The 27,186-nt window shown below is 40.0% G+C and overlaps 1 protein-coding gene across 5 annotated transcripts; it reads right to left on the bottom strand.

Moving 5' to 3' along the window:
• Nucleotides 1-370: 370 nt before the first annotated feature.
• On the bottom strand, nucleotides 371-26,941 carry LOC115573186 (myosin IXb). Of its 5 annotated transcripts, XM_030403860.1 has the most exons (42): nucleotides 26,834-26,941; nucleotides 26,410-26,521; nucleotides 25,280-26,123; nucleotides 18,942-19,036; nucleotides 18,711-18,773; nucleotides 18,345-18,444; nucleotides 16,325-16,425; nucleotides 15,000-15,123; nucleotides 14,585-14,674; nucleotides 14,289-14,405; nucleotides 13,526-13,660; nucleotides 13,206-13,327; nucleotides 12,655-12,796; nucleotides 12,119-12,308; nucleotides 11,831-11,906; nucleotides 11,645-11,737; nucleotides 11,492-11,531; nucleotides 11,216-11,338; nucleotides 10,318-10,398; nucleotides 10,103-10,213; nucleotides 9,839-9,961; nucleotides 9,297-9,446; nucleotides 9,016-9,155; nucleotides 8,093-8,428; nucleotides 7,813-7,894; nucleotides 7,374-7,571; nucleotides 6,173-6,279; nucleotides 5,953-6,038; nucleotides 5,550-5,734; nucleotides 4,989-5,096; nucleotides 4,661-4,831; nucleotides 4,516-4,560; nucleotides 4,317-4,428; nucleotides 4,137-4,210; nucleotides 3,832-4,024; nucleotides 3,166-3,294; nucleotides 2,730-2,835; nucleotides 2,434-2,565; nucleotides 2,166-2,289; nucleotides 1,880-1,980; nucleotides 1,664-1,788; nucleotides 371-1,523 (listed from the first exon to the last, which is right to left on the bottom strand). In XM_030403860.1, exons 3-42 carry the CDS (start codon nucleotides 26,054-26,056, stop codon nucleotides 1,243-1,245), a joined length of 5,688 nt encoding a protein of 1,895 aa, XP_030259720.1. In that variant the 5' UTR covers nucleotides 26,057-26,123; nucleotides 26,410-26,521; nucleotides 26,834-26,941; the 3' UTR covers nucleotides 371-1,242. The 5 variants fall into 5 exon arrangements, with proteins under 5 accessions (XP_030259720.1, XP_030259722.1, XP_030259721.1 ...); XM_030403862.1 differs by lacking the exon at nucleotides 26,410-26,521 and having other exon boundaries at nucleotides 26,834-26,919; XM_030403861.1 differs by lacking the exon at nucleotides 26,834-26,941 and having other exon boundaries at nucleotides 25,280-26,057; nucleotides 26,410-26,815.
• Nucleotides 26,942-27,186: the final 245 nt, after the last annotated feature.

The following is a 27,186-nucleotide window of genomic DNA, read 5'->3' as shown; positions in this document are numbered from 1 at the left end:
GGAGCTTCACAGCAGAACAGGCTAGCAGCACTCTCCTGAACCACTGCAGTAGATGGGGCCTTGTTTCGAAACCTAAAAAAAACAGTTGGAAAAACACGAAATGGCTCCATACAGCTTCAAGTCTTTGGAAGCCCCAAGATCCCAGAAAATTTACACCCTCAGTGCATGGTCAAGCTCCTGCACCTCCTTCAGGCACAATGTGTGCTACACTTTTAACTTAACAGTGAAGATTTCCACTTAAAAACGGCTGAATACAAATGTCCTCTAAAATTGATTTGTGATCACTTTCCAGATAGCGAACTTCCCCTTTAAGATACTTGTTGATGTGAAAGCTGCATTATTGGTTATAGTCATCATATAAGTAGAGTAATTTGTTTTAGAACAGGAGACAAAATGGTCAGTTTATTTTAGTTGGTGAAAAAAGTCAAACTTGGAGGCTGCTCATCCCATTATGCATTATTCCTACCACTTATTAAATGTAAAGACATGCTTTTTTTTTTTTTTGACAAACGTATATACAAATTCTTTACTTGGTTAAACCGCACAGCTTCATAATACTAAGAAGTGGCAGAGGGAAGTGTTTTCAGTCAGTCTTAAAGGCAGCAATGTGACCATTTTCTCGACAGGTATTCTGAATTAGTGGTCAATCACAGCAGTTTACACACCAGAGGAAAATTAAAAGCAGAAAACACAATTGAAACGATTTAGATACACAAAAATGCACTTAATGAGAGCAAAAAATGCAATGTAACTCTGCACAATAGAGAATGTGGTACCACTACAAGACATTTTTTCCCACAAAATTTAGTACCACAGTGGATGAGCTCAGAAAATCAGCAAAGTATCTCGTGTCAGTTGCTCCTCATCACGATATCCTCTGACACTGCTTGTCACACAACTTTGAAGAACTAGTAAAAAATACCCACTTTTAATAAAATGAATACTGTACAATTCTGGAATATGTTTAAAATCACACACAGTGTACTGGTCCAAGGAGTCTGAGTAGTCCTTGATGTTGGGTCCTTCTCTAGGTCTGTTATAAAACCCCTGAAGGGACTGTTAATATACATATAAATTCAACCTCCCATTAAATATATATAGATTCTCAAAGCTCTTTGTTTCCATAGCAGCACTGACACATGGAAATGTCTATAAAACAAAGTGCACAGTTCCTCTTTGACATCACAAAAGTCTTCTATTAACAAACACCTGAGAAGATTCCAATTAGTTCAACTTGTGGCCTTATGCTGCTGTAAGATCTTCATCCTCATCGATGTAAGGGATGTCCAGGTGGTCAAAGCTCCCGTTTAAACTCTTGCTTGTGATCTGGGGCTTGTCGGTTAGGGAGGGGTTGTCTTGGCTGGGCAGGAAGCACATGGATTGGGTAACATCTGTCTTTTGTCCTGGTGCGAACTCTCTCTGTTCATCTGTCTGAGCCATCAGACTCCTGACTCTCTGCGCCAGGTCAGAAGGTTTAGGCGGGCAGTTGGGCTTCTGGGTTTTCAATCGCATGGTTACTTTTCCTGGAATTAGAATCATCAGAACAGTAAAAATATTTTCTGTGAGGTTGTAGTTTGCGCGCTCGCTCGCGCACGCACACACACGCACACACACACACACACACACACAGAGGAAGGTAAAGGTACCTTACCTCCCTACTGACCTTCCGAGTCCAGGCTCCCCAGGCGGTCATCGAGGCTCTCTGAGCTCATCGACGATGATGAGTCCAGGTTGTCATTGTCAGATTGTTCCTGCTCCAGGTCAGGTAACCGGCAGGCCAAGTCCACCCTGAAAATAATAAAACACAAAATTGTTTCAAGTGATTTTATCAGTGCATTTTGCGCCAATAAATAAATAAATAAATACAATCTCAGCTCACTTTTCTTGCTTGATGGACTTGATCCTATCGATGAGTGTCCTCTCCATTTCATCTGGACTTAATGGTGCTGGAGCTTCCACCTCTGTGGGTTTTTCAATAACCTGCACAGATATCAGAGTAGGTGTGGTTTATAAGCTGATGAATTAAGACTCTGGCTTCCAATCATTTGAATCTTAATTAGAAAAATGTGCTAGGATGTTAATATCCCAAATATAACTTTTCTCAGAAACAATACCCACTGGCAGATGTAGCTGATCAGAAAGGTGCTAAACAGTCAATTAAATACCGTATTTTGTCTCCTAAGTCTGAGCTGATTGACAGCCAGGGCCTCTGCATATTCCAACTCCTTGATATTCTGCATCTTGTCATTGTAGCGCCTCAACTGCTCATTGATCAGGATCTCTACACACCTGCAGACAACAGGACAAAGATGAATACACACTCAAAAAAAAAAAATTCCTGACTTATTAAGTAACTATGATGAATAAGTAAGTAAATAATTAAATCTTCCTTGAAGATGGTGGAGGGTTACAGGGGTGTGTGGTATAACTTACGTTGTAGTCTTGGACACATCCTTCATACCAAGGAAGGGGTCATCAACATCAGGTGAACGCAGGATGCAGGGGGCAAATACAATAGCAAGAGAACTTGGTGACATCTTATTGTGTGCTTCCTCCTTTGTGACCCTAAAAACATACAAAGATTTTAATCACATACACATAACAAACAGGATCCAATAATCACTATGAGGAGGGAGGATTCTTTGCAACCTAAATATTACAATATAATAATTTTGTTTTAGCAGTACACAAGTAGAAGCAGTCCAATAGACTAATAGAGACGCTCCTACCTGACAAGATGAAAGATGAGCCGCTCTAAGGTGTTGAAATTGGCAGGAGGAAGCTCATCAACCTTTTGGTAAACGGCCTTTATTTTCTCAGCTCTCTCTGGAAGCTCTGAGGACAAACAAACATGGAGATAAATAAACTTTAAAAACTTGTCATGGTAAACAACCTTGCTGCCGTAGAGCAGAAATGCATACGTGATAATCTTTTTTTTTAAATTTTATTTTAATTTTTTTGGCATAGACACCTTTATTAAGCAGTAGACAGATATGAAATACGGGAGAGAGAGAGGGGGATGCGACCTGCAGCAAAGGACCTCCGGCCGGAATCGAACCGGGGTCGGCTGCGTTTATGGCATGCGCTCTAACCACTCGACCACCTGCGCGCCCATACATGATAATCTTAAACTTAAATAGTGTGATACTTCTAATATTTACTCACCGACAGCATGCAGAAAGTCGTTGTAGAGGGAAAAGGTCATGAGGGGGTCCGGCAGCTCCCTGAGCCAACGTTTAACAAGACCTGTGATGGTGTGGATGGGGTAGTTGTCCAAGGATGTCCCCTCAGGATCTGATGCCACAAGACGGAACACAATGCACCAAAAGCATATAAAATTAAGATGCTATATAAGAATCCTCATAACAATAGAAATAAAGAATGTATAGTTTCTTTGAAACATTTTTTTAAATATAGCATATACATTGTTAAATGTTAAAACATTTTGAGTTGTTATTCTCAATTTAAATGGGAACTATTTAAAAAAAAAACTGAAAATTAACAACAGAGATTAGACAAAATGAAGAAATGAAGAAATAGAAAGATTAAAAATGGGAAATTAAGAGATTGAACACAATTAAGTTGCATCACCTCAAGTGTCTCTCTCTGGCAGATAATGAAAAAAGTTATTGTGAACTTATAGTTGTTGAAAATTACATAAACTTTGGCTGTTCTTTCTCAACACCAATGATGCCAATTGACAACATAAGAAAAATAATTTAATGTGGAACTCTAACCTGTCAGCAGACTGTAGCTGAGTGGATTTAATGGGTCCCTGAGACAAGATTTTGTGCAATTAAAGTTTCAGCTGGTGTGCGAGGATTTTCTTACCAGTCTCCAGAATCTGATGGAGCTCCCTCGCCCGACAGGCTGAGCCTGACTTGCGGTAAATACCCTCCGTGTAGAGGCCATTCAGCTCCACATGCATCAGCAACAACTCCACCACTTTGGGCACAGGGTTGGCTTTACTGGTGAGGACACACACCTGGACCCCAAAGTGAAGGGAGCCTGGTACGCTGTCATCCTATAAATGAGAAATGTATGCAAATGGTGTCTTAAGAAACTGACATTCATGTTTTTAGACATACTGAATCACAGTGCAGTATTTGTTGAGTATTCAAAATGTCAGCTCCTACCTGCCTGGCACACCGTGTTGAGCAGTCTGTGATGATTTTGTCCAGGCATTTCTTGTGACATATCAACTTGCAAGCTAAAATTAAAAACACAATTTAAAAAAGGTTAGGTAATGGTTTCCATCTATCTTTAAAAATATATATTTTTTAAAAGTGGTTAAAGTTTTAGGTCTTTGAACTCACCGCTGCACATGTAGGCCTTCTCCATTCCCCAGATGTAGGAGCCACACAAGTCACATGACTGCATAATATTCACCTGGTATGTACTGAAGAGGTGATCCAGAGGACTTTTAGGCTGTAGAGAGAAGATGTGCAGACAAGTCGTTAGAATGATCTGTCTGCATGTAAAGATTCACAATGCATGTAAAGATAAAAAACTTACACATTTGTCCTTTTTCCTCCTCCTCTTCTTTCCTGTCTTGGTGGCCTGAGAGAAGCCGGAAGTGAAATATAAGCAAGTCACCCGATAGTTTATACTCCTCATGTACTTTGGAGACTGATGATTGAAACTGAATTCTCAAACTTACCCTGGTAGGCTCAGACTCCACTCGTTTAATCTCCCCCCTAATAAAGCCGTCCAGCACAGACTGAAACAAGTTCACCACCAGAGAAACTTCTGTCTTCTGCTTGGACCCTGCAAGTGTGCTCACTTTGTTGTGGTAGCCCTTCATCAGATCTTTGTAGCCGATTTGGGGCTTCTGTTGGTCACACAAATTATGTTCACTTGCCAACACGTATAAAAAATGCTCTTATAATAATCCTGAATTGTAGAGATGTGTTGAGGAAGACTATTCCCCCTAACTTCTTCCCACTTTGTTAAAAAGTATATTGTACAGAGAAGGATGTTCAACTGACCTGCAATGAGTACATGCCTTTGATGGTCTCTCTGAACTGCATGGTGGATTTCAGGAAGATGCTCTCTGTTGGTGACAGCTCTTTTATTCTATTTTGAAGCTCATTGACCTAAGAAGGGTGGAAAAACAAGAATTCATGAAAATGCAGAACACAGGATTTATATATTTTTGTATGTGCATTATTTATTGAGATTGGAAAATTATAAGAAAACAATTTCTATCGAGGAAAAAACACACAAAATCTAATATATAAAAAAACTGAATACGTAATTAAGGCCTTACAAAAAACAGATAGATTGATCAATGCATGACCTGTAAATGGTTATATAATACAGTCAATAATAATAACTCCATTCCAAATCTATTTTACTGGAATTAATTTGAATTTCATTAAAGGAATAACTATGAAGATGTTTTTAAGATCATGCAACTCCCCCAAAAATCAGTGCACTAGTTTCAAATCAGTATCAACAAATTTGTGTCATGATTTCCAAGTATGAGAAATAAAACCTGTTTGAAACCTGCTGTGCTACTTGTTCCTCTACTCGGCTGATGGTCTCACCTGATTACCAAGAAACTCATCCAGGTTTCGCAGCTCTCTGGGGTTGGTGATCTCACGGTCCAGAGATGAGTTCCACTCCATCACCCGTGTGGCCCGGCTGATTCGAATGGTTGGGTTTCGAGTGGCCCTCCCGCTGTTCTGGCTTGGCTTGTGGTAAGGATCCGGATTGTGTCTGGGTAAGGTGACTGTAGTCAGACAAAAGAGATGCTTCATTATTAGTCTAACATGATAATTCAAAGTTTGTACACCATCTCTACTACTGTTTATGTATAGGTTATTTCATTACCGTGAAACTTGATAAGATTTCTATATTCAGTGTACTATTGTACATATTTAATCCACATTGTTTTAATAAATACAATACGGCTACTGCCTTACGGAACATGTCTTTGAAAACGTTTACCTGCTTTATCTGACAGAGTCAGAGATTCACTGTACGGCGAATAATTAGGCCTCCGCTTTCTCAAAAATTTAGTGAGAAACCAAGCCCTGTAGAAAAGACACTCTGTATCAACAATACGCAGCAACATATCACAAACATCAAGTATTTTTAAAAACATAAAGCTTGGTTCTAAAAAGTCAAACCTTGAGCGATTTCCCTCTAACTGACAGAAGGGTCTTACTTTTCAGGGGTTGTGACTGGTGACTGGTTAGATCCCTGTTGTCCAGTGTCCTCATGGCTGCTCCTGGCTGGAAGACTGAACCTCGACCCGTCAGGTTCTGCTGCTATCTGCAACAGTTTCGAAAAAATGCACACGCTCTTAGTCAAAGTATAAAACTTGCAAACAAACAGTTCAGTAAAAGGAATAAGACCTTCTTCCCCACCACATCCCCTTGCAGCAACTTCACCACAGCTCCACCACCAAACCAGACCACATTAACACAATATAATATTAGCATGACAGTGGTAGTCCTTCACCATTTTTTCTCATCATGCAAAGCTTCACTGTCTCCTGCCACCGACTGAACTTTGGCCATTTTTCTATAGTAAGTATGAGCAAAGTTAGTTTTATATATATATAACATTGTGTCAGTGAGTTATGGGGCTGCACAATGTTTGTGATACGATTCACGTACTATTATCATTTTAGTGAATATTTGTGCAGCCAAAGTGTGTTATGAACATTTATTATTTACACAGAGTGAGATTTTAAATAATATTTCCATGTTTCTGTAGTCGTCATTAGATGTGATTAGTACTGCGTTTGATTTTAATCACTTCAATTATGAGTTTCGTGAGTAATCAATGTTATCCCAGTGATGTTTTAATTATTTAAATGATTACTGCCATAACCTGAAAAATATTAGTTCATTTAATATTTGGTTCACACATTCCATAAAGTTCAGGTTCAGCAATAGAAGCCATGTAGAGTTAATATATGACTTTCAGGACACAAATCTACCTAGTCTTGCATATAAGTGTCTGAATCTGAATTAATTTCATAACTGTATTTAGCCTTCTTGTGCTACAAATCAAAAATATTTATGAAAATGAAGCAATAAGATAAAATAGTTGAGATCAAACTGTCTTTACTTTTTATAGTGAACAAAAAACATTTGAATAAAAACAAGTCATCAGACTTGTGGCGAGTCTGAACTGTACCTGCTGACCTAAGCCTCATTTGGGTGAAGGAATGATCAGGAATGAGCTTTGGAAATGTTTGTTTTTCAGAAGCAATAGCTCATTCTTTATTGTTCTGGGCTGCAGGACAGGAATAAGAAGTCCCAGAGCAATGAAACCTTCAGTACATTTTGGGCATACACATGCAAGGCCTGCATGCAGAGGAGAGCTGCAGCCAGTTGAGACGTCTCTTCGGTCAGTACCTTGACCTGGGAGTGGCAGGCCCGGACATCCGCGCTACTAGCTGAGCTCTTCAGGCTGCGCACTTGGGGGCTGATGGGAGGCAGCGGAAAGCTCCAGTACTCGCTCTCCTTGGAGCCCCCAAAGTTAAGCATCAAACCGCTGCGGCCGTAGGCTAAGCGCCGCTTGCGTTTAGGGTGCTTGCGTAAACGTACCCTCTCCTAATTGGGCCAGGAAATGTGATGAGGCACAAACTAGAAGGCCTTCTTTGATAAATGTGTAAAGAGCCTCCATTCATGTGTAACTTGTCATGTTACAGTACACATAACTACAGTACAATGCCAATGCCTACATTTATTGTTTTGCATGACACCAAATACAACGACAGAAGAAACAGAAATAAGAATGGATTAAATGACAACAATGTTTTTGATTATGCAATAACATATAAAAAACATTTACCTTCTTAGTTGACGGAGAGCTATCAGAGCCTGATGAGCTGATCTTGGAAAGTTCATCAACAGACATGGACTTCCCTTTCATCCTGCATTGCAGAAGGAAACAAGAGTAGAGCTGTGGTCTACTGTGGGACTAAAATAACAACACCAAGATATTTATTTTTAGAAATGTTTGCTATATAAACATATGGTCATGTGATAGACATGATGGGCAGAAAAACAGCAACACAAAAGGATATTTATGACATTATTGAAGGAACTTGTTGGGACCATGGGAAGCTTACTGAAAATCATCTTTCCTGTCTGGTCGTCGCCGCATTTCTGGACTTGAATCATCACTCTGTCTTTCCCTCCACCTCTCAGCCTTCTGCTTGATGCCCCACATATCATTGTAGCGCTGAAGCGGGCTCTTAGAGGGGCTGGTGGCTCGATCATCTCTACCAGCCTTAGGGTCCAGTGGGAGTGAGAGGGGTCGGTTGAGAGGAGGAGGGGATCCTCTGCCCTCTCGCTTCTCCCTGCTGCTGGCCCTCTGTGAAGACTGGCCGTTGATTGGGTCAGCCTCCTGGATCCTGCCAGGGCTGTGCTCCACTTTCTGCTGCCTCTTTAACTCTTTCTTCAAGCTGTTATGTGAGAACTTCTAAATCAGACTGGCAGCACATCAACTGTTTCCATCATATATGTACTAATATTTATCATGCGTTATGGTTAAAATTGTACCAGACATGCACACACAGGAAAACTGAAAAAGATTTACCTCATCGTTTAGTTAAGACTACTTAACACAACCTGAGCTAAAATTAACCTATTATAGCTCATGACAGATGTTTTATTGGCCTCTAAGTAACACGAAATGTTAATGCTATGTAACATTTGGCCAGCAGAGAGCACTGACAAGTATATTTGTGGCTTATAAAATGTCCTGCTTTGTACATATCTTTGTCCCAATTCCTTGATGATCAAAGTCAAATGATCCTTACCAAAACATTTTGACATGATGTGTCAACATTTATTGGCTCAAAACATTGTCTCTAAATGATATTCTAGCCATTGCACACACGTCACTGAACACAACATTCACTGCCAGACAGACATGCCTATTGCAAAATGAGCCACTGACAGTGTAAAACATCCCTCAGTCTTTTGAAGTGACATTTTATTCAGTCCCTACATTGTGAGCAGTGACGGTGGATTGGTACTGTATGTATACCTGTCCCGTCCAGGCCGGGTATTGGACATCTTCTCGTCATCCTCTGCCTCGTGCTGTGGCCTCTTCAGTGAAGACCTCCATGCTGTCTGGATAACTGTGGCAGCTCGGTTTTGATTCTCATAAAACTCACGCCAGGACCTCTGAAAAAAAGAAAAGAAGAAATCCTGTCAAATTAACTCTGCCTTCATGTTCTTTATTTGTTCTTAAATCTTTCTGAATATTCGTTATGTTTTCTGGGACCCCAAGAAGGCACTCCAAGAGGGCTATCCATAAAATGATACCTGTATGATCATAGTGGCATCTTTCCTTTGCAGGTAGTGCAATCTTATCAGACAGGCCCGGAACCAGCGCTGCAGGATGATGATGTGACGCATCACTTCTTTGTTGAGAGTGTCTTGGAGCAGCTGCCTCTCCCTCTCCTTGAGGAACACCTGAGTAGATGAAAGAGAGGCTTACAGATGAGAAACCTACAGGAACATTTGAACTATATCATCTGTGGAACATTTCAGTACATGTGTTACTGCTTATGTGACTTATGTGTTTTTATGACATCATGTAAAGCATGAAATCTACAATGTCTTTTTAGTAAGTGACAGTGTTCTCTGATTCATGACAGTGTTCTCCCAAGAGGGATAATAAAGCAGTTCATCTCGGGAGACATTTAATTGTTCACAGAATTCCAGCACGTTATGTCGTTTGTTGGATATTTTAATTCAAAATGAATTGCAGGAAATTGTTACATTTATCCTCTGGCCATCGTGATACACAGGATGATGGTGGATGTGGTGGGATAATAATATATTATATGACAAAGAATAATTACCTGGGTATTCCCTATTTGATAGGTGGTCTTATTCAGCCCCATCCTCTCAAACAGCACTGTTATGTGCTCTGGTGTTCCCGTGGCTCCTTTTGGAAGCAACACTCGGAACTTCTCCACAAATTTCTGTCACCAAGAGAAAAATATTCGCGCAAATTAACTTTGCACTCAGAAATAAATATACAGAAATGAGTTAGTTTTCCTTTTAATTGTAAATTTCCTGAATAGACTGTTAATTAGGATATAAATGTACATGCCATTTCCCACCTGAAATGTGTATTTGGCACTGTAGCCAGACTTCTGGATGTGAACCATCTGCAGTATGCCTGTGTACTTGATTTGCTCTCGTACAAGTTCATCATCAAAGTGACGCTCTTTCTGTAGGAAACAAAACAATTCCCAAAGTGATGAACTGTGCTACAGTCTGAACTGTGGGTCTACATTTTTCAGGATGATATTACAGATTTTCCAGATGTTGTTACCTTTTCAGCATTGGAGCGAACACAGAAAATGAAGAACGGTTCGGCTTTTTCCATTGTCTCCATCAGCTTCCTGAGTGAGGCCTGTGAGATACAAAAGTGTAATGAGCGATGGCGGATGTTGAATTACTATAATAGCAATCAGTCAGTTAAGGGTTCCATATTGTAGACATTTTTTAATATAAAGCAGATCTAGGTGCTATATAAATATTGTGAAAGTTATTGATTGCTTAATCAACAGAGAAATGCACACAGCCCATATTAACTGTCTCTTCACTCGAGTCCTGTATGGTTGTGCTGTCAGAAGTATAGAATCATTGCCCCTAGCCATGGATGCAAGAAAACTAGTTGAGCTGAGGCTGAAACACTTTGAACAGTTTCTGGTCAGGCCTATGAGAGTTGGACAATCAGAGCAGAGTTGGCTTTGTGGGAGGGGGGCCTAAAAGAGATGTGAATAAAGGTGCTGCAATAGCCTAAACATTTGGAAGTATTAGCATCATATGGGACCTTTAACAAGGCAAACATAGCAATCTACTATATTGTGCAAAATTACAGTATATGGAGTTTGTAATGTACTGATCAAAAATCTGGATACCAATGGTCACAGCTATAGATCAAGTATGTTTATGGACTTTGTCTGTTGTTAAATAACTGTCTAACTGAATCACATCAAGCTGTAGCAAACATGAGCCTGAGACCCATTTAAATACTACATCAGCAGTGAGTTTAAAGAGCAACAGGCTTCATCAATCTCTCAGTCAATCACAGAGACAGGTTCTATGATATATAAAAAAATATATACAGGAAAGATTTCACTCCCAAATGTTTCACTGTATACACAATAATTTCCACACACATGTTGATTTGAACTTTATGAGACAGAAGTAAAGAGAGGACAAACCTGAAACTGAGCGCTAATCGTAGGGGGCTTTGTCTTCCGATGAGGGTGGAAGATAAATTTGCTGGTTCTGTCATGTGCGGTGAGACCAACAGTGTGTTGGAGGGATTGAAAATCCATGAGGTTCTATTTAATAAAACAATAAAACTTCTGTGAGCTTTCTGACTCCCAAAATAAGAGGAGTTTGAGTGACAGATGAATGGAACAGAATTAATGGTACTTCACTAAAAACAATTCAACAATTCTTCATCAACCCTGCACCCAGTAGTGACACTTTACCCTTGGAATCAGCTGCTTCTGTCGACCACTTCTCGTTCTCCTGAACAAAATACAGACACCATGAGGCTCCGTACAACATACAGCTCTGGAGATAGAATGTGCGAAGGAATAATATCATGTTAAGTTTAAACTAAAGCCATATGGCGCACTCACTTTCTTTTTTCATAATTGGCAAAGATGTCTTCGAATACATCGAAAGGCAGTTCATCAGAGCGATCAAAGGAGAAATCCAGAGTCAGGCTGTTGCTGTAAATGTACAAGAGGGACTCATCAACTTCAAATATTGTATTCTAACAAGCATGTCTACAGATGTTTATTCATACAGTGTAGAAAATGTACCTGGAAAGTCTGTCCACAGCACTGCTGCGCTGCTTCATGTCTTTGAGGGACTTTCGGGAGCCTTTTCTGGAAGCAACTGTTGAGACAATACGACGAGTCCATAATCAGTGAGAATACTTGAGAAAAAATATATTAAAGAGATGGAGGGTGACAGACATTCAGAAATGTGAGTTAAACATATTGATCCCACGTAATCTTTGACTAGTTTGTCCTGCAAAGACACAGCCAGTTTTTTTTCTGCTGTATGCAGCTGAAAATGCAGTTTGATTAGTAACTGAGGTGACCTACTCAGTTCTGCCCGCTGCCGTCCCAAGTTCTTGAAAACCGTGAGGATACGAATGGTGGCTCGGAGGACTCCCCATCTGAACAGTGCCTCTGGACTTGATGCAACCAAGTGATGCAGGAACGCCCGCCCACTGCTCCGAGTAAGTGATACGACTTCAGGACGCATATGCTCTGTGTTTTTCTCCCGGAAATCCTGAGGTAGAAGAAGAACTATGATTGGCATGTTGCAAACCTTTATTGTTTCTGTAATCCCACAGAAGGGGAATCTGTGGAGCTTAACATTCATTACATGTATTCACAACTTTAACTTCAGAAACACACAGTCACACAACACAACAGCCTTCTCAGGGGAGGGAGCAGCATTAATCATTCACTTAGTTCACCAAGATATTCAAGGCTTTTCCCACAGTGGTTTATCTACCAAGGCAACTACAGACCATCACTATCTTACAGCAGTTGAGCTGAATGACGGATAGTACATTTACTGAACTTGAAAGGTAAGAATAAATATGGTTGAAAATAAATATAGTACACCCCACCTTGATGTGATAAGTAACCCTCCCAGCAAAGTGTTGAACCACAAAAGCCGGCTCAGTGTCTGAAGACAGCACAAAAAATGGGTTGTCCTGATGCTGCTGCTTCAACTTGTCCAACAGGGTTTCATCTGTGGCCTGAGGGAGGCTGAAGATACACAAAGAGAAGGACATAATATCAATATCAACATGTGAGATCTGGGACAGAAAACAAGACTGACTCAGATAAAGTCACTCATGGATGTACTAGAAAAGGTAAAAAAGAAAAACAATACACACACAATTTAATATCAATTGCTAATATGACGATATTATAAAGACAGAAAACTGCTGTCTCACTTAAACATTTTTTTAACTGAAAATGAAAGTTTTGTTTGATATCAAATATGGAATGATCATGTATGTGGTTTTGCATAATAAGCCACATCAGCATCACAACAAATAAATCATAACGATGATTTGGACTGTGTCATCAATCTTTCCGCTAGCCGCTCTTAGTTGCAGTTTGCCTGCAATGCTAGCTAAACTTACATGTATTCGAACCCAAATTCACCTACCTGCTCTCCGTATCCAGCAGATCAAAAATTCCGGTTGACTTCTCATTGATCAGCTGAATGCAGCCACTGTTGTCAGAGCACTCAATGTTTTGCCAGGTGATGCCCTCTGACACATAATCTTCCTGAAATGTAATTAGATAGCCAGAATAGTAACCAGAGTGCCTGCATGTTTTAAGACTCTTTAATACCAAAAATAATCCAGAAACTGGAAAGTAAAACCAAACGCAAGCAGCAGGAAACACTATAGTATATATGTCTGTAAGACCATGTGAGCCTTGAGCTTTGTGCTACAAAGGCTACAGGAAATGAAAAGCACTTACTTGCTTAAGCCTGAAGATGTGCTGGTTGATGTAATACTGCAGTTTCTCATTGGTGTAGTTGATACACAGCTGCTCAAAACTGTTTGTCTGGAGGTTCTCAAATCCAAACATATCCAGGACACCAATGGACAAACACTAAAAATGAAAACAACAAATAGGTAATTTCATAAGCAACATATAAGAGTCTGTTAACTTGATAATGTCAGTAATTAGCCACATTAAGGCTGCACATTTACTGCTAAAAGGTAGAGAGAATGTAGATATATATAATATATAATATTATATGACTTTAGATACGCGTCTACAGGCATTTAAAATGCCCTTTATCTCCTAACTGACTTGTGATTGAAAAATGTCAAATTGATGCAACTTATATTCATGCTATATTTACATAAAACGTATCTTTACATCAGTAAAGAAGTAAAAATCAAGGAATAGTTTTGAAGAGTAGCACTGAAAAGATTCTGTTCTTTTTTTGCTTTTTGTGGGCCTTTTATGGCTTTATTTGATAGTTTAGCTGAAGAGGTGACAGGAAACAGGATGAGAGAAGGGGAGTGACACACAGCAAAGTGACCCGGGCCACTAGTTGAACCCGGGTCCGCAGCAGCGAGGACAAAACCTCTGTACATGGGACACCTGCTCTACCAACTGAGCTAAACGGCACCCCAGCATTTTGTTCTTTTGACCAAAAATGTAGACCTCTTGGAGTTAACATTGCAGTTTTTTATTTGTAGTGCAGCCTTAAGTGCACTACATGACTTACAGAGACAGACTCCTCAATGTCTCGTCTATTGAGCATTGCATGGTTGATGTGAAGGACGATCCAGTCAAACAGAGCGCCGTATAAAGACTTGGCCATGGAATCTCGTGCTCTGGAGGCCTTAATGCACAGAAATACAAATGGAGAAAATTACAACTTAATCTCAAATGATAAAAAAGGTGACAACACTGTAAATTTCATGCAGACCACAATTTCAGACACAGCTGAGGGTTATGCAACTTGATGATTCGACAGACTCATTATATTCAATGTTTTAATCATTTCTTTTAACTATTTACCTCTTGTAGTGTGTACTGTGATTCCACAGTCACGTCCGCGGTCACTGCTCTCCTCTTTGTCAAAGTCTTCACTAGTAGCTCCTTTTTAACCTAACAAAAAGCAAAGTACCAGGGCAGTTTTACAATGATGTAACACACTATTAATTCCTTGCATTTGACAAACAGAGCAGGTTAAAACATGATATCAAACAAAACAGAGCTATTTTAGGCATAGCAATGACGCACTTCATCTTTATGAGTTGCTCTGAGTCAGAATATTTTGTAGTTAATCTGATTTCATCATAAGTGTAGGGTTTGTTTAACTGGCACCACCTAAAAAATTAACTTGAGACAAATCCAGATGCCGATTTTACAGTGTGCAGAGGTGTATCATTGGATAGCTTTCATTATTAACCGCTTTCCTTTATGAATGTACCTTGAGCAGGTCAGACAATGTGGACAAAACTTCATCAGGTCCAACTTCCAGGACTTCAGTGTCCTCCGACAGCGTGTATGTCACATTGCCCAGGAGCAGGATGGCAGAGAGGATTGAAAATACACTGTGAAGTGGAAATACACACAAGCAAACACATAGTGTTGACTGTCTTAGCTGGCTTCACTTTAGCACGCTTTAACATTTTTTCTTACTGACTGATATTTTTTCTCACGTCCTCATACAGAATTAACGTAACACTGACATTTTATCTTTGAGTATCTTCTGACATCTCTTTTTTTCTGTATGTCTTAACTTTGCTACAAGCTCAAAAATAACTCAAGCTGTAGCCAACTAACAACCGTAGCCGTGCTTCTGTCTAGCTGATAACTGTGTGTTATATAACTATCCAGGAAGATGTCGGCAACGGCAAACAGAAAAAAACAAGCTGTACACACCGGTAAAGAGTGACTGAGTAAGTTCATCCTACTGCAAATGAAAGAAAAAATATTCCTAAAGAGACTATTCATATCCATTCTTTATTATGATGCACTTAACTTTGTGCAAAACTAAATCTCCACTGAGACTTTGTGACTGCATTAGGTGTTTGCAGAGGAATGTTTGAAGCCCGTTATCAAAGAAAAAAACACTTTACTTTAAGGCTGTTCCATATGCTGTGCGGTTATACTGTACATCGCTCTGTAAATGTATTCACTTTAACAGTTACAGTGTGGTTATTCACTAGGGAACCATCCCAAACAGGCCATAAACTGAGCTCCTAGTGCCTTTATAGTGTACACTGTGTCCCAAGGCTGTCAGGCGCTTGTCGACATGCTTGCTGCATTTTTTCTCCTGCTTGACTTGACAAGCTCTGACCTGTTACTGACACCAGTACAGAGAGCAGAAACTCCTCAACAGGGAACTATAGAAGTACGTATTACTTTGCCTACCTGCATAGCTTTTAGACTGGTACAGCCAACTGAGAGCAGTGCAGCGTCACTGTTAGCACTATAAACACAGCCTGAAAACAGTGAAATGCTTTTTGGCCACGTACAGCAAATATTTCTTAAATTCCTGGCTTTCTTCACCCTATGAGAGGATCAAGTCTTTTACTGTAATCATTAACATTCCTGAGATGGTCTACTCCCTCTGTCATGCACTGTGTTGACCCTGATGACTAATTCCACATGTCTGACAGAAAGAGAAACAAACTAATCATTATTTACAAACATTTTGGAAACATTGTTTTCTAGACACATTTAAGACTGGTCCATTGACTCTTTTGTTTACTGTCCCTAAAGGTCAGGTGCAGGTACACTGGCACATACTGTTTCTTGGTGGAGGCCAGGAAGCCGACCATCTCCATAGCTTGATGGAGCCTCTTGTACTCCTGCCCAAGTTTCTCCTCATCATCGAAATTAAGGTCTTCCTGCAGAACAATCGGACAAGATATGAAGAGTAGGGGTGGTAAATATTATATAGGCATAGGCACAGAGCTGTAGGCATGGATACAGAAAACAAAGTTATTCATGTATTGATTTTCATTTTCATGTTCAGTTTTTCATCTGTACAGTAATTTCTTTAATCAGCACTTAGGCCAATATTTGTTATTTGTAAGCATCCTCTGTAAACAAAATAAACTGACTTGACCATAGAAGACGTTGCTGAATGCTGAATATTAATATTAACTCTTTTATAGTCTAGTTCTGTTCATTAGGGACACTCAAATCTGTAAATAGGCTTATCATGATGACTACTTTAGTTGTATATTGTACTGTTTATTGAAGATGTTGCTGCTATTATAATCATAATTAAATAGCATAACAATTGGAGTACACTCTTTCATAGAGCAATGAACCTTTAAAACTTAAGGGAATATTCACAGATTGGAATTGGAAGGTGAAAAAAAAAATAACCTTAATACTTAAAGGGATAGTTTGTGTTTTTTGAAGTGGGGTCATATAAAGTAGATATCTATAGTCGGTCTGTTCCCTACTGTAATTACCGATCAGCGCAGCGAAAGAGAAAAAGCTAAATTTAACCACCTAAAACAAGGCTCACCTAAAAATGTCTAGTGTACGTTGTATAAAGAAAATTCACACCGCTTTACATCGCCGTCAGACCGGCCTTTCTTTTGGCACTACATTTTCTCAACCGTAGAACCTCCGTATCCCTACGCATTAGCGCAACTAGACATCAGATGATCTGCGAGCGGCGAGATACAGTGCGAGACCCAGTTGCTGGACGAGAGGTTTACTTTCGATAAAAACGAAACTTAACAGACCGTAGGACTTCCATATCCCGTACGGTTCTCTGGACCCCATTCACTGCAGTACAAAGCTGAGCGTCTGGGCTGGAGCGGCTCTCTACTTCTCCAAACTGAGGCTGCGCTGATCAGTGATTACGGTAGGGAACAGATCGACTATAGATATGTACTTTATATGACCCCACTTCAAAAAACCAGAACTATCCCTTTAACAACCAATAAAACATTCAATAAAATAAATCCACCAATTAAAATAATAAATAAAATGGACTCTAAGGCTCTGTTAATATAACCTGCATGTAAACCACAACACATATATTAATAAATATCTCAATAGATATACATATGTATAGGATTCGATATATAGAATAACTTTACGATGTAATTATCATGGGAGGCCAACCTGTTCAGTGAGTGACAGCATGTTATGTTGCACAACTCAGCTCAGCTTCATCAATGTTTTTTTTTAAATGTCTGAGCAAAGATATGACAAAAACATACACTGGTTACATATAAGAATTGGTTGAGAGTGCAGCTGAAATGCTATCCTGAATCAAAAATCAAGAGTGACTAAAAACAAATAATGGGACAATAGTCTCTAAATCAGAGGCTGATGGCAGAATTGGAGGTAGAAGATCCACGTTTCATTGTCAACACAATAATAAACATGCTGGGTTGCTTAAAACTAGACAGAGACCAACTTTGTCAAGGGGTGTCAGTATGTTTCTAGTGCGAGCCAGGGTTCAATCAAACAACAGCATTTTAAAAAGATATGCGTAAACAGGACTAAATATACAAAGGAATCTGTGAGTCAACATGGTCTTAAATTCTTGCTATAATAAAATGATTGAGGGAAAGCAGATCCACTGTAAGCCTAGTTAATGTGCAGTTTTACAGCGTGTTCACTCATTACACAAGAATCACTCACACGCTACAATTTACTGTTGAGAAGTTTCTAGATATTGCTGGTCTGTTTCTATACATATCTACCGCTGGTTTTCCCCATTTGATAACATAAAATGACACATCATGCCTCCCCTCTCTCAATGACTGCTACTGTTAAGTGTGCGGATCAAAGGTACCTGCTTCAGGTAAAGATAATCTTGCGGCTTCAACAGGTAAAACTCCTCTTGCTCGTCTTTGGACGCGCCCATCAACAGATAGTAGAACACGTGGTAGTTCCTGTAGGTCACAGAGCGCCGATACAGTCAAACAGGAGTCAGGCTGGTTTCATTTCAACTTTTATGTAGCAAAGATTTCACTGCACATAGTGCTGTAAATGTGGCTACGTTTCATTAAGTTGTCAGCTTATATTAGAGATCTGTGTTCAGGTACAAACAGGTGAAACTGTGAGCAAAGTTTGCATGTGTGACATTATAATTTCCATGCCAAGATTTAAATATAAAATGAGAGTGTTTCTCTGAGGATTTTAAATGTCTTCACTGTACCTCTCATACTTATCTCTGGAGATCAGGCGGGACTTTTCTAGCAGATACTTCTCAATAACTGCCCTGCAAGAAACACATGAGAGTCAAAAAAATTTGTGAAACTTTCGCAGGGTTCAAAAAGGAACTCTTAAAAATATACCAAACATATCAAATATGATAATCTGTGACGCCTTGAAGAACCACTAAATGTCTGCAGAAGGCTGGTGAGAAAAATAGAACAGGATGTCTTACCCTCGGATGACACCACTCTCCAGATAGTTGAGCTGGATGAACTTGCCAAAGCGGCTGGAGTTTTTATTCTCTGAAGTCCTGGCATTGCCAAAGGCCTGTTTGAAACAAAGGGAACATACGTTTTCATTAAAGTAAACAGACAAATTTGTGGGCATGTTTCTTACAGACACTGGCATCCAGACCTAAACACTTTAAATGTTTCTAGAGCAGCTACCAAATAAATCCCTTTTCTGTGGGGCTGGCAGGGAACTGTTTTCGTTAGCAACCGTTATGTAACATTGACATTGGTCTAACTCTAAATTAGGGCTATGCCTAAAGGTTGTCTTCATTAGCAATTCATTTTTCTTGACTTTTGTAACTGTTTCACCTCAAACAGTTTTGTAATAGGGTGAATGGTGTCTCGGTCTCAGTAACTTCAGTGAGAGGGTCGGATCACAGCGTTACAGACATGTTTACTTCAAGATACAAGTTTTTAACACATAATATTGTTATGACATGATGATTTGTTTGTTGTTAGCACCTACACCAGGTCTGACATGTCTGTCAAAAAAGCGTCATCAAGCAGCTATTTGTAAAGACATCAATAAGGCTTCTGAGTGAACAAAGTGGCATTCCCTTCACACATTCTTCACTCTCCTTCTTAAGTGGTTGATGTTTTGTGCTCTGCTCTTTTATTTTTCAGAGTTGTACATTTTTATTTCTCAGAATGTATTTCCCCCTGCAGGGCTGTAGTCTACAAGCACAAAAATATTATCTTCGCAATTGATTCTTTTCTCTCAATGTATTAATTCACTTATCAAGTAAAATGGCCAAAATCAGCTGGTTCCTGCAACTCAAATGTGAGGATTTTCAGCCTTTTTTTCTGTTTCATATCATTATAAATCAAATACCTTTGTTTTCATCTGTCATTTGGACAAAGTAACAAGTGATTTAAAGACACTTTGGGGTCTGGAAAACTTGACAAGCATTTGTAATTATCTTCTAGACAAAACAAGTAATTGTAAGTAATAAATTGCTAAAATAATTGATGGCGGTATATTATCATTGGTTGCAGCATAAGAGGTAACATAATGAGTGATCTAATAGTTGCCTGGATTGTTATTCTGTGGCTGGAAACAGTAACCAAGGCTCACAATCAATAACACACAAGACTCCGCCCAGGCAAAGTCACTGGGAAAATGACGCTCAGTAGCTGCAGCTGACTCTGGATCAGCTTCTACTTCCTTCTAATACAGGAAGAGAGAAATCCAAACAGAGCCCACATAAGCATCTAAAGTTCTCCGTCATTCCAGTTTGAGCTATGCTGAGGGTCGTGTCTTAACAGGCCACAGTCATGCAGACAGGGAGCTAGACCTGCACACTGTACTGAATGCATACTGGCAGGTAAAGAAATGTTCCTCCCCAGTGCACCTCTGTACATAAATACAAGAATCTATTCAAACATGCATGGCTTTCATTATAAACGAGATCAATCAAACTTGTATAAAGAGCTTAAATGATGCATGGAAAGAATGAAAGGCATAGGGAGAGAAGAGGGAAGTTGGTATGTGAAAGACAGAGAGAAACAGGTGTTTGCAAATGCCACAGTTTAGGTTCTGGATCCCTGAAGGATGCCATCATTAGGAGGGCTTCCAACAGAGACAAAGGATGCATTCATTAAAACCCGGTCTGGTAGTAAAGTCAACAAAATTCCAGGTTTATCAGCAGGAATTTGTCCTCACAATAACAACCAACATACTATGACTAGTGGTAAAACTGGACAAGTATGATACTGATTTGAATTAAGAGAATGAGCTGTGACATTTCGCTGTCAGATGATAGACACCCGGCGCTCAATCTATTATTTTCAACAGATTAGCTGATTTATTAAGCAAAAGTGCTGAACATTTTCTGGTTCTCAGATTTGAGGATTTGCTTCTTTTCTCTACTTTACATTATTATAAATTAAACATTTCAAGGTTTTGGTGTTCTGTGGTCGAACAAAATTTGCGAATTGGGGATGTCAACTTGTAATCTTTGTAATTCCTTGCTTGATTTGTCTTGTTGGTTGTTTTTAAAGATCTTTCTGGGTGCTTTTTTCCACTGAAGGGGCAGACAGGAAATCAGGGGAAAGAGAAGGCCAGGACATGCAACAAAGTGTTTGCTGAAGTTGAACCAGCGACCTTGCAGTTGTATGGCATGTGCTGTAACCATTTGGTAATTGTAATGGACATTATTCAAACAGATAATCTATAAATTCAATGATGAAGACAAGAACTAGAATCAGAATCAGCGCTAATCCATGTCCATCCTTGTTTCTAATGCTGTATGATTATAAGAAACAGTGCAGTTAATGCTCCGGATCCTGCAGTGGCTCTTTTTCATTCATCTTGTTTGAACGTTGCCAAACTTGTTTTGCTTTCGACACTTCAGCAAGGTCAACTAATGATCCATCATCACTATTTGCATATGATTATGTGTTTTAACAGGGTAGCCTTCAGCTCAAAAAAGTCTTCTTGATGACTAATATTGATATTGCTATTGTGCCTCAGAACATATCAGTTGATCCTACTTAAAACAGTGACAACAACAGTCAAAGGAGGGTCTGAACATATAATTTCATTTCAACAACTAATTCAAACAAAGCAAAATGGATTGTGGGATACAAAAGGCTGCAAAAGATACAAACCAATTGTGTCCTAGAATTCAAACCCATGAAGGGGACTCGAGTGAGCCAGACTTCTGCTCTGAACTGCAGACCTACGATAATCCATGATCCCTAACTTGACAGGCAGCTGAAGAAGTGGAAGTGGAAGAAAGAGAGAAAGAGTGCATTTCTGAGAACAGGTTTTCAGCAGAGAGGGAAAAAGAGAAAGAAAATAGGTGATTTATACTTTGCTGAGTAGGTTTGCCAGCAGACCTGGCTCAGCCTGTTCTGACACGTTCCTGCTTCTCTTCTCTCTCTCTCTGGAGTTCCCTCAAAGACAACGCCCTGCACATTCCCAGGGAGCTCAGCTCTCAGCTTCCTGATCACCTCATGTTATAACCATTCAGCCAGTCAGGTAACCACTGTGAAAGCGAGGTGTCATCCCCTGCAGACCTTTTCCTGATTTTAAAATTAACCATTGAACAACATACTTATGTATCTTCACTACTTACACCACCAAGGTGGCAATGGATACATGATTCAGCGGCTGTTATCTTGCACAAATGAGATTAAAATCACATGCAGTTTCTGTTGCACTGATGTGAAGCAGGATAACATCGAATTTTAGTTACAAAGAAAGAGAAGTATTGATTTTTGAATCCAGATTAAAAAAGGAACAAGTATTTTAGAGTGTGATTCATGAAGGAAATCCCAAGATGGCAAAACAGCCGAACTACGGATGCATAAAAACCCCGAACAGGAAGTTCACAGCTCAACTAATTCTCATTACTACACTGGGAGTCCTGTCATTAGGTCTTGGCTTGGCTTGTGTTGATATTCAGATTTGGCGTGAACATTTTTTATTGCCTAACCTAAGCTTACACCGACTGTAGTGGTATGACCCCTGTCTTTAGTGAGCTTCTTCCTACTAAAATAAAAAAATAAAAAAATCACCAAAAGCCTCTTTCTCTGCCTTCTTGAACTCCTATGAGGACAATAGCACAAAGCAACTAAATGCCAGTAGGATCAGTTTACAGGAAAACTACTTCAACTGTCGCTTTTTTGAAGGAGGAACTAGTTGGACTTGTTCAGAGAGGAAGAATCCATATTTAGACGCCGTCTAACGACAGCCTGGCCCCTTGGGATTGTGTATGTGTGTGTGGGGGTGTGATCAGTAAAAATGTGGGCCAGGATCCTTTGTGTGAAAGGTTAGTTGGTCCATGATGGATAGATAAACATGCACTTCTGAACTGATCTGAAGTATTCACACCCACTCTTTCTACTGAAAAATCCACACACTGGTAGCCTAGAGCAGATGTGAATGCTGCCAGCAGCACTTTGGAAAATGACAACACGAATAATGATAAACGATAGTGAACTGAAACCAACCACGATCTGCTTCCAACTTGCTGATTTGTTCTCAAGCGTTGAGCACTGAAAAAGGCTCGTCAAAAAAACAATAAATGTTTTACAGGGAAAAACACTTAAGTTTGTGAAGACCCAAGGAGGCGGGTAATTTCCCTGAATTTTGTCCTAGTTTCTTGCCAGTTATCATTGAAACATGATGTGCAAGATAACAAAAAACTGAAACAGAAAGCAGATGTCACAGGCAAATGTGGTCATATGTGTTGTTGTGTAACTCATCGGTAACTCATGGTTATTATAGAACAACGCTGTTGTGAAGGCCGACTTATAAACCTTTTGACCCAAGTGAGTGAGAGTGAAACTGTTGATAGTTGATAAAACAAAGAGGGGTTTCCCAGTTCACTACATCGTTGTTGTTTCTTATTTGATGCCAGAGGAATATTCCAAAACAAAATGACATTTAGAGATATTACTGAGGATCAAAATCAATACAGAACAGATGTTCTGCCTTCTTATTCAAACTGGTATAGGTTCTGTTTCCCTTTTCTGTTTTCTCTTATAAATAAATAATCACAGAGTCCCTCATGGTTTGCATCACGCAGATGTTTTGTGGTTTTTGTTGATTACGCTGATGTTTTTATTGCAGGAAGTGCGAAACACAAGAGGCTCTCATACATACTCTCTGTTTGAAGGGAGTGTTTCTTTTTTTTTGAACGGGAATGATTAACATGTCTTACAAAAAGCATATGAGACTGAAGTGGGCACTATGTATTATGTAACTACAGTTTCATTTAGACTCACAAACATCCATGTTAGTCTGGTGATTAGCAAATTCCTACCAACGTGATCTATGAAGTCAGGATGACAGGGTCTAAATTCATGACTCATCTCTCTCTGCAGACTGCAGCAAAGGCAGATGATCAGCTGGTTAAGTCACTGGATATATCGACTAAACTGAAAACATCAGCAACTTTTGGGGAGTGCTTAAACAATGAATGCACGCAGTCTCTGGTGGGATGAAAGATTTGAGGGAGTTACAGCTGGTAGTGGTGTTTTCACAAAAAAAACTATTAAAAAGTCCAGACCACTGTGTCTCAAATCATACCGTACTTTCTGTCATTGGTTTTTGATTAGCTGTTTTTCTTCTATGAAAGAAAATAGTTAAATAGAGCCCAGGGTGGCAATTGTTTGTTGTTTGACAAAACCACCGTCTGGGAAAAAAAAGGAGTTGTTTACAATGATGTTATCCATAAATACTTACATTGAGATGAACCAGGGAAGGCTTTCATGATGAAGTGATTTTTTTCTCTCCTCAAATTCATGTTTTTCTGTGTTATATTCCTGTAAATTCATTATCTTTTGTTTTTGGACTATTGGTAGAAAAAAACAAGACAATAAGATGCTGTGTTGGGCTCTGCGAAACTATGATGAGATGCATTTTTCACAACAATAACAATTTTATATAATACATGATTAATCGAAAAAAAAAAAAAAAAGTATACTTAAATCGACCATATTCTGGAGACAAATACTGTACTTTTATACTGCACCACAGAGTTGTGACTACAGACAATTACAAATACTTATCAGGTATGGTAATTGATCTGCTCCTGAATGACAATTAACCAGTTGGAGGGGTTTACAGCTAAAGACTGGCCAAACAAAAAAAAAAAGGGGGGGGGGGGGGAAGAGACAGCTTTACCTCTCTAAGGAGTAAAAATATAAAGTGAGATGAAAAAAAAAGGCTCGCCTTTTCCTGCGAAAAATAATGGCAGCATTAGGACACAAAAAAAGTGCGTCTGCTATTGCGCAACCCGAAACAGGAAGAGGCATTGTTATCCCTAGTGGCTATTCCCAGGTATCGGTGGAAGAACCGGAACTGCAAAAGTAAAAGAACCCTGCTGATTGTGGAGGAAAAGGAGTACAAGAGGGAGAGTGATAGAAACTGAGGTAAAACGAGAGCGAACAGACGGTCAGTCACTTGATCGCCAGTGTTGTGTCAAAGGTTTCAACTAGTAGTTGTTCCCCCTTATCACTGGGACTTCAGATGGTTCAAACTGGCATTCTTTCTACTAGATCAGTCAGCTACTAATGCTGTTAGGGTGAAAAGCTGAAACATTGTCTATTTCCATTTTGTGGTAAATCTCAAGCTGGAGAACCTCAAACCAGAAAATGTTGAAAGTATGATCTTATTATTTTGAAAGAATAATGATTGTTTAGATCTGAGATCTGATATAGATGCTGCCACATATGTTAACAATCTTTTCAGTCTTATTGCGTGGACTGCTAAAACAGATGTTGGCATCAGTGGGTTTCACACAGCCAGCTTCATGTCACAGTGACCTACCTCTAGCACCGGTCCAGCCCCGAGGATGGTCCGTTTCAGCCCACTGGAGTACGTCTTCTGACTGAGTGCAGTCAGGCAGTGGATGAGATAACTGCTGCTCTCAGTCTTCCCTGAGCCACTCTCACCAGATATCACAACACACTGGTTCACCTGCCGGTTCAGCATGGCACGAAAGGCCATGTCTGCTATGGCAAATATATGAGGGCTCAGTTTGCCCAGTGGCTGGTTCTCGTACATCTTGACGTACTTGGGATTGTACAGAGGTAGGAACTTATTAGGGTTGATGGCGATGAGGATGTTGCTGGCATAGGTGTAGATTTTGAGCTTGTAGAAGCGCTGGCGTAAAGCCTCCAGGATATTCTCCTCAGTCACAGTTTGGAGGTTACAGAGGTCATCGTAGTCCTCTTTGCTGCTTCCTACTTGGTTACCTTCACTGTTGGCTGGCTTCTGCTGCAGGATGAAGTAGTACCCTTGGGTCTGACGGTGCCACCTCTGTGTCTCGGGTGGCCACAACAGGACGCGCTCCAAAATGCAATCCCCAGCCTCCAGCACCGTCTCCTCTCCGCCGCTCTTCCTGACCTCCAGTAGGTTGTACGTCTCTTTGGGATCCAGGCCCAGGCTGGTCACCGCATTGTGGACGACCGTCCTCGCCGTGTCCCTGAAGCTGACCTGCAGGGGACAGTAGGAAGCTGTCTCTTGGGGCAGCCTGGCGTAGACCTGCACAACACGGGTCTCCTCATTTTGTTCAGGGGCCTCGGCTCCATCTGTAGTGCTCATCCTGATGTAGAGGTACACAGGCAGCTTTCAGCATAACTCACTGCCCCAAATCTCTGCCCAGCATCCACTGTAGAAACACACATATAATGTGAGTTTAAAATGAAAAATAAAAAGTAGGAATCCAATGTTAAACATACTCTTTCCAGTAAACTTATTCTTTCTTGTATTTAAAAAAAAAAAAACATGCATTCATTTCAACTCCTCGCGTCAACATGTAAAATCCCTACTTTTACCATAATCGACATTTCCTTTAGTCCCTATCAAAAAAATCCCACACATACATCCGCCCAGATGACAAATGACAGACATTATTAAGTGTCAAACGCGATTGAAAATGTCGCAACAAGTCTCACCTTTCGAGGAGAACCACTCATTTCATCTTAAAAAAAGCCGAAACACCCCGAAAAGCGAGAACAAGAAGATCCCACCGCCTCCAGTCTGCGTTGACGAGCTCCACTCACACAACTTGAGAAAAAACAAAAACAGGCGTTTCTTCACCTGAGTTTCTCAGAAAAGGTGAGCAAACAAACAAACTGCTAACTGACAGTTTTAAATGAGTAAAAAAATAATTTCCCGGCGGTTCGGCGGTGTTATTTCTCGTTTAAATCACAGTTTCTCACGGAAATAGGGATTAACGTCTCCTCGTCGTCCTGGTTGAAAAGTTGTTAGGCTATCGTTACTTCCTAGATTCCAACACACACACACCGACACACGCTGACACCCACTGAACCACCGTCGACGAGGTGGAAGTAAATGGATGGTTTTCCTCCCACTGACCTGAACGGTTTCACCCTTCAGCCGACGGGAAACACAACCGCTGGAAAAAAAAAACAAAACACCAGAGCTCAGGAGTTCACCGCCGACAGAGAGGAGCTGACACTTTCACATGAAGTTAATAGACGGAGCAGATTAATTGACCTCATGTGTTACTGCGGCCAAACTGCGGGGCTTCAGCACCACCTAGTGGACGGTTTGGTGCATTACAGTCAGTTCACGTCACTTTCAGTAAGAACTCATCTACAAAACAATTAAAAAGCATAATAAACTCTCGTGCAACTGCTTAAAAAATAGTGGGTAAAACATGTACTCAGATCACATTTATGCTCGATGTCAAAAAATGTCACGAATAA

This window comes from Sparus aurata, chromosome 21, assembly GCF_900880675.1.
Source record: "Sparus aurata chromosome 21, fSpaAur1.1, whole genome shotgun sequence".
NCBI classification, from domain to species: domain Eukaryota; kingdom Metazoa; phylum Chordata; class Actinopteri; order Spariformes; family Sparidae; genus Sparus; species Sparus aurata.
This window is presented reverse-complemented; position numbering and strand designations above follow the sequence as displayed.